The sequence below is a fragment of the Diospyros lotus genome, chromosome 4 (genome assembly GCF_014633365.1).
Source record: "Diospyros lotus cultivar Yz01 chromosome 4, ASM1463336v1, whole genome shotgun sequence".
Lineage (NCBI taxonomy): Eukaryota > Viridiplantae > Streptophyta > Magnoliopsida > Ericales > Ebenaceae > Diospyros > Diospyros lotus.
The window spans coordinates 13,071,183-13,084,115 of NC_068341.1; the positions used below are offsets into that span (position 1 = coordinate 13,071,183).

The window sequence follows — 12,933 nt, forward strand, 5'->3', positions numbered from 1 at the left end:
AAAATTCAAGTACAGAAAAGCAATTCTGCTTTCTTCCGACTTCTGCGGGAAAACAGATAAAAGAGAGAGAAAAAAAAAAAAAAGTTTCGCAAAATGTATTTTTACTGTCAATACATGCATCGCCGTGCGATCAATCGTTCGTGTAAACAGAAAACAAATTTGCACGTGCCTGATCGTTTGTACACTGAAAGGAGATGGGGCGGAGCACATTGGATTATTTAATTAATTAGTATCATGACAACTTTTTTTTAACCTTCTATAGATCATTACAGATAAATATTTGTCACAAGGGCTAATTATCATCAGAGCTATTATTAGAATAAAATTGAAATTTTATTTGAATCATACTTAAAAAATATTTTCTTTTGTTTCTTATGCTGATTGACTAAAATTATATATATATTTATATATAACGACGAGTCACATTATAACTTAAAAATTAATATTACCAACTTTTTAATTTATTGTTATATTAATTTATTCTCTTGTTCGCATCAAATTTGCCTGACATGATCATGCAAATGAGGATTTCGGGGAGGGGGGGGGTTAGGGCTCACGCCTCTCTCTCCTTTTACTTGCATTGAAAAAATATTATATTATTCTACGCGAACAATATAATATTTTCGTATTGTTATAAATATTGTATTATGCCTATTAGAAGATAATTAAATTTTGATAAAGTAATTCTTAAATAATTTTTATATAACACATATTGAAAAAATTCTGATAAAGGACAATATTGAGAATTAAAGTTCCACTCTTGTAACTAATAATAAGGAAAGATTTTTTTTTTTCTTTACTAAAGAAAAAAAAATGATAAAAAAATAAAGAAAAAATTATTTTATCTTGTCATTTAAAATAAAAAGGCACTAAACTCTACTTTATTTAATTAATTGTTATTTAAATTAAAAGTAACCACTTGTGCTTTGTAAAATCTCTTATGTTGTTATTGATTTTTATAATATTTAAAAACAAACAATTAATTTCAAAACTTCAAAATTCAGGTACATGTCAAATTTGATAATGGTAAAATCCAAAAAGAAATTAAAAAATACACATAATTGCAGAGAGCATTTGGATTTAAATTCAAATTCTTCGTGTATTTTACTCCACTAAATAGAAAATTTAAAATGACATTTAGGTACTATTTCAAATGACACATATTGAAGTATAAATATAAATATATCATTTGAAATCCCTTTATTCAAACACAATTGTTTTTACTTACAATAAAAATGAGGAAAATATTAAGACGTTAGGCTTGTCAAATAATATGAATTATATATATATATATATATGACAATACCAAAAGTGTTCCTCATACCATCTGTCCAAATGTAATGATTGTGAATGATTGTCAAATATAGGAGGAAAATAAGAGGGGCAGTAGAGGGAAGATAATAAGGGTAGGAGCAGTAAGTGGAAGTAATAGAACGGTAAATGGTGTGAACTGTGAATCCACGGGAAAATATATATTTTAATTTTTATATTTATATGTTTTTTATTTAAATATTCAAATTTTTTATTATTTCAAAAATATTTTTGAATTATGTAATTTTAAGTTAATTATATATCTAAATTTTTTATTATTTTAATTTACAATTAAATTCGTGCAATTGATTTAAAATTACATAGTTTAGAAATATAATTAAAATAATAAAAAAATTAAGAATGCAATTGACTCAAAATTATATAATTTATGAGTATTTTAAAATAATAAATATTTAAATTAAAATATATAAATATAAAAATTAAAATATATATTTAATGATTAATTAACCCTTAAATAAAACCAAAACATGAAATGAACCCGTATCTCAAATGAGTCTCATTGACATTAGTTGACTCACTCAAATCAAAGTTAAGAAAATGAAAATGTAAGTGCAAAAATTATTTTTTTAATTTAAAAAAATTTAAAAAAAAAACTTTAAGAAACATGTCTTTTTAAAGTAATTATGATTAAATTATTTTTTTCCAAAATTTAATTAAATTAAATTAATTTTTATGAAAATTAAAGCTGTCTACTAATCAAGTTGATTAGACACAATCAATTTTAAAGTAAATGGAATCAATTTTACCCAATTAACCCTAAATTATTCAATCTATTCATTGAAACAATCCATGCAGACAAGAATATTAAAGGTATATATATTTCTCTATTTACTTATGTTAACATAAAGATATTATATTTTTTTCATAATCTTACTGATAAAAGATATACCAAAACAAATGATGATAATTTTTATATATTATTATTTCGTGTATAAGAATCGGGTTGTTTTAAATCTTTACTCGAGAGTCGAGACCTATCTCAAACTTAATATGGACTTAGTTGAGTTTACGTTAAATCAAACTAATTTAAAAGAAAATAATAAAAGGTTGGAAACAAACTTATTCAATCATATTAATTGGAATTAATTTTGAGATGAACTCAAACTCATGGATGCATGACATTAAGTTGGATTAACTTTAGACATAATTAAATCCAAAAAGGTACACATAAATCAAATCAATTGGATAAAATAAATTTAAATTAATTCCGTAAGCAACAACAACTGGAGTAGTAGAAGGATGAGCCAAGCAATTAGAAGGTTGGGAAGGGCCCAAACTCAATCTGTCCCTATTTCCAAACCAAGTTAAAAGATGAATGGCAGAGCCATGAAATAATGAGTGTTCCAATTAGAAGAAACCAGAGAGAAGAAAAGAAAGGAAATAACAGTTTTACCCCCATCTGATAAAGGCACGCTTTCCATTATGCCCCTAATGGCATTGGCAATGCACAGAAGAAACAAAACATGGGGTGTACCAATCACACTTGTCGGACAGTCATTTTCTCCCCCACACTGGGAAACTGCATTATAAGCATAAGCAGTAGCAGAAGCAGCTGCAGCTGCTGCTTAGCTGCCCTATAATTATGAGAAACCCAGAGAAAGCAACCCTTTTGTTTTTCACATTTCTCCCCCTCTCACTATTCACTATTCTAAGAAGATTCTATTATGTTTCCTCACCCGTGGTTACATCCAAATCATGAGTTTAAGATTACACCCCCTACCCCAAGGGTGGCATAGAAAGGGTAATAAAAGATTCAAAGCCCATTAGTATTATATTATTTTAATTTCAAATTTTAAATGTCGCACTAAATTCAATGATGTTAGTATTTTGAATTTTTTTTTAAAAAAATAATAATTTTAGGATAGACTAAATAATATAATAATTTAAATTTAGTATTTAAATTTCATTGAAACTATACCTTTACAAGTTTTCTTAAAAAAAAAATTAAAAATTGATTACAAGAATTAAATGAATTTACTAAATGGGTTTGTCAAGCAAAAGAAAGGGGTTGGTTCACCAATATTGTTGGTTAAATAGATTTTCCACCAATATTGTTGCCCCATTTTCTAAATTTACATTTTGAATACCATTCTCTGTGTAAATACATAAGAGTAAGATGACTTATTTTCTAATGCTCACTCCGCCGATACGTCAGAAAGAATATATTAATTACAATTAATATTTGCACTATTTATTGATATATACATATATATTTCAACTGATCTCTTTTGGAATGAATTTGTGTGTGTAACGGTACAATGACATAATTGTCACTTAAAAAAAAGTCTATAAAGATGTCAAATAATAATAAGTATGGAATAACGAATCAATTGTATTCACGCTCGATTTGAAACCTAAACCACTTATTTACACACACCAAATTTTCACGTAACCTTTTGTAACAACTTATATACACCGAAATGGAAAGATTACGTAAGGATGTGATTTCCCGAGTAATTATGCATATGTGTATGTATGTCCATACAGAGTGCGGGTGAGGTGGGAGGCAACTGCGGGGGGTAAGGTGAGATTATGGAGCTGAAGGCAGGGGACAAGGAAGAGAACAAGAGGGAAGCGATATGATGGAGTTGGGGGACAGGAAAGCCGCTTTTGGGACTTGATCGTTTGGCTTCAAACGCGACTTGTAACCTCCATCCTGCGCCATTCACCAGTTCCGCGCGCTGCCCTATTTCGTGTACGACACGAGCCAACTGGACGTGGCCTTGGCGTTGACTGAGTGGGGCGCGTTTTGGTGTGGCAGCTCAGGCGCTGTGGATTCACGCACTCAGACGCGGGTGAGTTCGGTGGGCGTTGGGCCGCGTTTGGAATTTGGAAATGAGGGGTCATTAATAAGTGGTGAGTGGGTCACTACTATCGCACGCTTGGCCCCCTCCCAAACATGGCATAATAATCGCATTGTAATGGAGATAGAGAACGGTGTTTCTACTAAAAAATGAAGTTAAGAGATGAGTGGAGCCAAAATACTCAAAATTTACTCAAATCACAGGAAAATAATCAAACAAAACTAATTTATTCTCACTCTCACCAATTGAATTGCCCAGATTTGATTCATTCGGCACAATATATTTATTGTACGCAATAATTAAAAAAATAAAATAATGAATTCATTGAAATAATAATACTAGACGTTTTATTTCTATCTAATTCAAATAAATAATTAATAGTGTATAAATAAAATTACCTAAATAATAAACAAAATATATTTCATTTATTTCTTAAAACAGAATAAAAATTGTTGGATTTGAAAATGAAATAATGTGATTGATTACTTTTAAAAAATAATAATAGGAGAGCTGACCAAACACTAATAGCATGGACTCAGTAGGGTTAACAGGTCAAACAGCCCATTTGCCTTGCTTTTAGCAAAGGTCAAATTAGCTTTAATTAGCCAAAAATTGTACTTTTTTTAATTTTAAATTGACTTTTTAATGTTTTCAATAATTACATCAGACCTGTTATTTGAACTATTACTTGCTCCATCAATAATTCATTGCATGGCGATGTGACAAATTTTAATGAATTGTTTGGAGATTAAGATGACAAATTTCTTACAGCGTCAATTACTTGAAAATATTTTCAAAATTATGCAAATTCATACCAAAAAATAAACTGATGACACGCAAGACGAGAGAAATTTTGTGTAATATCTTAAGGCCAATTAAGCTTGCCAAATTTGAAGGTCAAATTTGAGGGCAAATGATATTTTATTATTGAAATTAAATACAAAAATGAGATGCGACTATTGAAAAATTAAAAATTAATCTAAAATACAAAAAAACAGAGTTAAACTTTAATATTCTTTAATTATTTACCCTTAGCCAAATCCCAGAAACTCTCTAATATAAGACAAGTTTGATTACCAATTGACGTGTGTGGGTTTTATTTGATTATAATGAAAATTTTAAAAATATTATTTAATTTTATTTTTATATAAAATAACTTTTTTTTATTGATGAAAATATATATCCATTATTTTTCAGGTATGAATTAGATAAGCCCATCCAATATGAGTAATATTTTATAAACTCTATATTTATATAATTATTATATAAGTGTTGACGTTTAGAATTGATCGATTGTGATTCTTAGGGGCACAATGAAAAAATAAGCCCAAACATTAAGAGGAAGAACAAAGTAGAAGTAAAGATAAGCTGTACACAAAGAAATTTTATGTGGTTTGGCCATAACGATATCTATTCCACGACTGTTTTCTGGGTATTCCGACAAAATAACAGTATGTCATTCTTGTTGTCCCCATTTACAATGGTATTTTTTACCCTTATTTATAGTGAGTGGAGTTTACAATTACATAAAATACAAAAATATAAAGATGATATTATGGGAGATAATGTGTCCTTTATCATCTCCATAAAATCGAGAATGTTTCGTATTATCAAAGATTTAGTTTGCTTCATATAAAGTAAGTGGATCAATTCCTTCAATTATTCAGCAACAATGCTACTATGCGGGTTGAAAAATTAGGGTGGCGAGCTGAATGATTAAGTCAACGAGCTAGAAGTATCGCTAGGAGATCATTGGGTATATCGCTGAGAGCTCGTTAGAAGCCTTGTTGGGAGCTCACTTGATTCCGCGATTTGAGTTCAAATTTTAGCGACGTGTGAACTTGTTTTGATGAGTTCGGGCCTATTGAGTTTCAAGTGATTAGGCCGACCTGCTGGGTCAAGCCCATCTCATTAGGAGTGGCACGACAAATACCCATAGCAATAAGTAAATATAATTTTTTAGTATTATGAATTTTTGTTTATGAAGTATTTTCTTCAATGGACTTTTATTTAAAATTATTTATTTATATACCTAACACGAATTAATCTCTTTTATTAGGTAAATATACAAAAATCTACCCATGAACCGAGATGTCGGAAGAGCCAATGTAGCAATGAGTAATGAGAGTCTTGAGACCCATGGAAAATAGAGAGGGTGAAGAATGGGAATGGGAATGGGAATGGGCCTGAATAGAGAGCAAGGCGAGGGTGCAATGAAGGCACGTGGGCTTGCCGGGCCAACAGAAAGCAGGGCTTTTAAGGTTGAGGTAACCTATCTCATGTGTCACTGTCCCAATCCCCCCAACCCAACCCCACGTGTGTCCAATTACCTCTCCTCCTCAAAGCTTAGCTTTTTTATTTTTTATTTTATCTTGGAATTCTTGACCCTTGCTCGTTTCCTAACCCCCTTTGAATTTGTCACACTTCTTACAAAAGCCATCCCAATATATTACATCATCTTTATTTTTTAGCTTAAACCCAAAAATAAATGGTCTGTTCTTAAATTTTATGAGTTTAAAATGTACTCCTTCAAGTATTATATGGTCTCTTGTTAAGTTCTATAAATGAAAAAAATTAATAAAATTGTAACAAAAATCTAAGGTAATTCTTGGATGACATTTTAGGTGTGCCTAATTTTAAGAATCTCGAGCAAAGCTTTTAGCCACATCATCATGAGTGACAACACCAAGTTAAAAAAGATCAATCTATTCAAACCCCGAACATTAGCCCTACCCTTTTAACAAGTTTTAAAAAAAAAATTATATTTAATATATGAGACTTCTTGTTTTATAAAAATAGAGAAGGAATTATATTTTTATGTAATATTTATTTTTATCTCAAATCCATGACTTTTGGATTAGCAAGGTATTACCTTTGTTACTACCAAGATTAAGTCACTAATAAATAAATAAAAATTTTATATAACTTGAAAACGAAACACTGGCTCTTTTTATTGAATTAGAGTAGATTTGAGGCCCAAATTATCGGGAAAGGCTGATTAAGTTTGGGCTCAATTGCGGGCTTCAGCCCAAGATAGAGTTTGGCTAGTTACAAGGGCTTTTTATGATTTTGCCAACTATAAATCGTAGAGATGGATTATGAATAAAAAAATGGCTATTTTGGAATAAACAGAGATGGTTCATCAAATATATGCACATGCAACTGTTACGGCGCTTTCAACAATTCATCATATCCTTGTCATTTTATGGTTGTTAAATAGATGTGTAATGTCAATTATATAGTTCACATGAATTGTCACATTACCATTGTTCATGAATAGCATTATTCTTTCAAAAAATTGTCTCCTTCAGTATAAAAATATCAATCATTATTAATTAATTATTTAATATATGGTAAGCAAAAACTCATGGAAATCAGCCTTTAAGCCTTCAACTGTACTGTCTTCTTGTCATTGCTAAAAACTCAAAAGATTTTGACATGCTTTGTATATATAGACCCTAATCACTACAAAAAAATAGATTTTTTGGGACAGTTTTTTTGCGACCATAAAATTAATTAAAAAAATAAAAAATTAAATTTAACGACGATTTTATCAAAACCGCCACCAAATTTATTAATAAAAAAATTCAAAACAAATAAATTTAACGGCCATAATAAAAAAATTAAAAATTAAAAATTCAATTTATAATTCAATAAAATTCAATAATAAAAAAATTAAAAATTAAATTTTCCTGCAGTTTTGTCAAAATCGTCGTCAAATTCACTAATAAAAAAATTCAAAAAAATTAAATTTAGCGATGGTTTTAAACAATCACCGTAATAAAAAAATAAAGAATTAAATTTCAAAAAAATTAATAATTTAAAAATTAAATTAAATTAAATTTTACAAAAAATATCTATTTTTTTTATTTTTAATCAATTTATTTATTTAATTTAATTAATTAGTTTAAAACATTTTATGTTCAATTAATTAATTTAATATGTAACTCTTTTTTAGGTGTTTTGAGAGTTCAATTAATTAATTAATTTAATTAAAAATAAAATTATTATTTTATTTTATTTAATTTGGATCCAAGTGTAATTTCAAAAACTTGAGTTTGTGGGTCCAAAGCAAATTCTGAAAAATAATGATTCGATTACTTTATAATTAATATGCGCGAGTGTATTATAAGGTGGCTTTATAGATCAGGTGGCTTCGCGCGTGTACGAGAGGTCATAGGATCGAAACTCGAGGAATGCATTTGTTGGAACAAATTCCAACAAGTGTAGTGGGTGGGCCGACTCACCAGCACGCGTGCATGGCGAGAGTTCACGGCAGTGGTCGGGCGTAGGGGCGGGGCTTGGTGCCGATATGTTTGGCTTGCGTGTGAGAAACAACGGCGGTTTTAAAATCGTCGCAAAAAATTAACAAAATCGCCATTAAATTATTTTTGGATAATTAAATTTAATATTAAATTTAATAATTTAATATTAAATTCAATTAATTTTAGCGATGATTTTAAAACCGCTGCTAAATTTAAAAAATCACTACTAAAAATATCACTTAACGGCGGTTATACCAACAGTTGCTAAAAATCGTCACTAAATCACTTTACGACGAGTAAAAATCATCGCTAAATGTAAAAAAATCGCCGTCAAAAATCAATTTTTTTTGTAGTGAAATATTAATTTTTGTTTATCTTAAAAGCAAGCTATTTTTAGAGTACTAATTTAGATTCTTATTAAAGAAAATTAATTAGTTTTTAGGAAAGTGATATTACACACCCATAAAAAAACATTCTTTTTAAGTGTGTATTATCAAGTCATGATATTGCCGGGAAAATTTGTTATTGTTAGCGATTTTATGTCATCATAATTATTTTTACAATAATACTAAAAACTAAGGATTTTGTAATTAAGGAGATAATTTCACGCTCCTGTATGCATGCATATTATAAGAAGGTACGGAAATTATGCATTCAAACAACAGTGTGTTAATTAGTAACAAATTCTTGCACCTGTAATCGTAATTGTATTTGATTCATAACTATAATCATAATCGATCATTTTATATATATATATATAATAGTTTATAAATTATTAATTTAAATATATATGTCTTTATAAAATATTTTAAGTTGTAATTTATTTACAATAATATTCAATAAATTTATAACCTTAAAATATATTATAATAATATCCAAAAAATAAAATTATTTCCATATATAAAATGTAAAACATCTATCTGTAATTTCAGTTGCAAGATTTATTGAGTTCAATTATAATTTAATTGTGTCATCATTAATTTAAGTTTAGTTTAATTATGTATTTTTAATTTTGACGGTCAATTTTATATATTTTTGTGTGTTGGTTATCTATTATTTATTTTAATAAAAAATTTAATTTTTATTGAAGATTTTATTTAATTATATAATTTATTAAAATAGTCACGAATAAAAATCATAAATATAATTAACCTTTCAATTACAAAAACGATTATAAAAATCCATAGCTATATAATTATGATTACGAACCTACATAAAATTAAAATTACAATTATAATGATACTAAAAACCCTATTTGTGCCCTTGCTGAAACCCATGTAAATCCAATTAGCATTATTGTAAATGGAAATACTTGGAGCCAATCTTTCTTTTCTTTGTCTTAGTTGCTGCCCAATTCATTTTAAACTATGATTTCTAATTCCTGTGGGGTGGGCAAAGCTACGAACTTTGGACGATGATCTCCTGGCATCAGCACACTCAAGCTTTGGTTTGGTTTTGGTTTTGGTTTTGCTCTGCCTTCATACAAAATAAATAGATGGTTCCATTAGTCTCGATTTTTTTTTTTCTTAAAGTATAACCAAATTAAAGGATACATATATAGAAATAGAAGCAGCAGCAGCCAGCAGCATGTAACCAACTCCCGAAATTAAATAAATAAATTAGAGGTGATGATATTCAATAATTAACATAAAAGTAAAACTCTTGTCAAATACATGCGTACCATGACAGTTTTGAGATAACGGCGACATAATTAACCCATGACTGGTGATCGGAGGTTGAGATGATGGAGAGGCGGCGGCATTAAGGAAGGGGTGGTGGAGAAGGAGGCGAAGCTTATCCCAGTGGTAGCAGCAAGAGAAGAAGCCACTAATGCAAAGCAGCAGGACCACCAAAATAGCCAGCCCCAGAGGGTAACCTAGAGATGGCCGAGACATTCCTTTATCGTCGCCCTCCTTGGATCTCTCTCTCTCTCTCTCTCTCTCTGTCTGTGTCTGTAATATAAATAAAATGGAGTTGTTGTTGGTCAATTTATAGGGCAGTGGGGTTGGCCATTAATTCTCCAGTACTTCGTGGCCGTACACTGAGTATTTTTGGTACCAATATTGTACTGTGGAAAGTGAGCATTAAGGTGGAGGTGGAGTGGCATCAGATGGACATGGACTGATGGACAAAGTATGAATGGTCTTTATAGTGGCGGAGGAATTGGTGGCTGGTGAGTGGAATTATATATTAAGCAGGTTTTGTTTTTATATATATATATGTGATCAGGAAGCAATAAATATCATCAAAATTCAATGATAATTTTACTTTTTATCACAGTTGTCTCATGCTAATTAAACATATAAATGGAACATGTTAAACATAATGTCTGTCTTGCTCTGAAGTGACAATTTGTTATCTGAATTACTGTTATTCTGTACAAAAATTATATATATATATATTATCCTTTAATATGAAAGAAATTCAACGACAAATGGTGGTGGAGTATTGTGTTCATTGGACTTAACCCTATTATATAGTGATAAATAGTTATCTTATCATTATGTACTGTAAACTAAATAAGTTTCCGACTCTTTATTTTTTAGAAATTAATTAATGTTACGATAATTAAGAGTATTAGTATCTTGTATAATATAAATATTAATATTTTATATAGTATAATAAGTGTGCTGCACAATATATATAATATAAAAGATGATGTACAATAAGAGATAATGATAAAACCATAAGAAGATCAATTTATAACTTATGTGTTATATAATACCATTCGTATATATAATACAAAATCCCAGTACTTTTGGATATCATACATAACAAACATTTCTCTTATTCTTTTCTTTCCGGAGTCTTATCATTATTTCCAATATTTAGGTTACTGTCATTTTCATCATCCCCGCAGCCCAGCCACTGCTTCCTAACCTACAAGAATTCCACTTTCAACGCAAAGTGGAAAGTGTTATGATTCAACTTCTAATCTTACTGTTCAAAATTATCAATTAATTGATAACTTTCTGTATTTGAAGTAATTTGTGTAATTATTGGTATGATTGAATTTTGGTAATGTGAATACTTTATTTAACTCGTTAACGTATAGGTTTTAAATTGGACACTCTTTTATAATTTTCGAACCCTTTTGACAAATATGCAAATTAGAGATGGAATATTCCATCTCTAAAGGCAAATTAGAGATAGAAATGAAATTTGTTTCTAAATTTCAGTAGCAATTTAGAGATGGATTTATTTATGTCTATAATATTAACGACAGAATGTTGATTCCATCGCTAATATTCCATCACTAATATTAAAAACAAAAATAATTCTATTACTAAAGTTAGCTATAGAAATGTTCCGTCTCTAATAGGAACTTAGAGATGGAACATCGTTCCATTGCTAAAATTAGCAATAGAATGTCCATCCATCTCTAATTTTAGAAATGAAAGACATTATGTCGCTAAATATAGCAATGAAAGTACAATTCGTTGATATATTTAGTGACGAAATTTTTTTCGTCTTTAAACTTATATTTTTTTGTCTCTTAAACTAAAATATGACTGATTTTGTTATTGATGCTGACGATGGAAATTTTTGCTTTTGCGATAGAATGAAATCTGTCGCTAATTAGTTAATGACGTCTTTTAAAGTGACGAATGTGAATCCATGTCTAATTTCAATAGTAAATATTTAGCGACGAAATTATATATTGTTAAACTCAAGGGTAAGAAAATAAAATTTTGATAGTAACAAAAATATTTTTATGATATAAATAAATTTTTATTAGCTTCTTATGAAGACAAAAGATGTGTTTTTCATGGCTGTGTATCTTAAGTCGACTGATGGTTTAGTCTAAATTGATTGAAGTAATTAGAATATTTGTATTTGTTCGTGTGTGACCAAAGTTGGCATTTGATCTTAAATCGACCGGTCCTTTGACCGATGTTGTGCATAAGGTTGCTGGATGACTTAGATTGATCGAAGTCCAACGGTCATCTTTGTTGCTCTCTATTTTCTGCATTTTTTTTTTGTTGCACGTTCAAAGATATTTTTATATAAAATGTTTTTAATCTTGTATTTTAAAATTATATATTGATATGTATATCTTTTCCTCATGCAAAACATAAAATTTCTTTTTGAAGAAAAAGTATTTTGACTTCATTTTTGTAGATTCTGATTTTATTGTCTCTAACTTTCATGAAGAAAAGGTGTTGTAACAGGAATTCTAAATGATTCCTGATCCTTAGTTTAATCGGATGGAGACTCTGATTAATCGAGTATGAACTAGTATAGAGTTTACTACTTTGATCAGTATGAGTTATTGATGGTACGATGGTGAGTTACATGTCATATGACATGGGGATATCTCTAGTAAACCTGTGGGTGATTGTTGGAGAACAACGCACTGAATGTGACGCCAATGATTGAGCACTTGGCATTGTGGATAATGGTCATATCGTTTAGTTGCAATAGTGTAGCTGATCCTTAAACTTAAACTGACACGGTTGTCTTGTGTATTGATGTATGGAATTTGCTAATGAACCAAACTATCCAATTACGAGGTGGAGAGGTTCATCTAT

General features: G+C 29.3%; 1 protein-coding gene across 1 annotated transcript; it reads right to left on the reverse strand.

Moving 5' to 3' along the window:
* Window positions 1–9,560: 9,560 nt before the first annotated feature.
* Window positions 9,561–10,340, reverse strand: LOC127799673 (uncharacterized protein At5g65660-like). The gene is made up of 2 exons (XM_052333896.1): window positions 10,035–10,340; window positions 9,561–9,877 (listed from the first exon to the last, which is right to left on the reverse strand). Exons 1-2 carry the CDS (start codon window positions 10,294–10,296, stop codon window positions 9,762–9,764), a joined length of 378 nt encoding a protein of 125 aa, XP_052189856.1. The 5' UTR covers window positions 10,297–10,340; the 3' UTR covers window positions 9,561–9,761.
* Window positions 10,341–12,933: the final 2,593 nt, after the last annotated feature.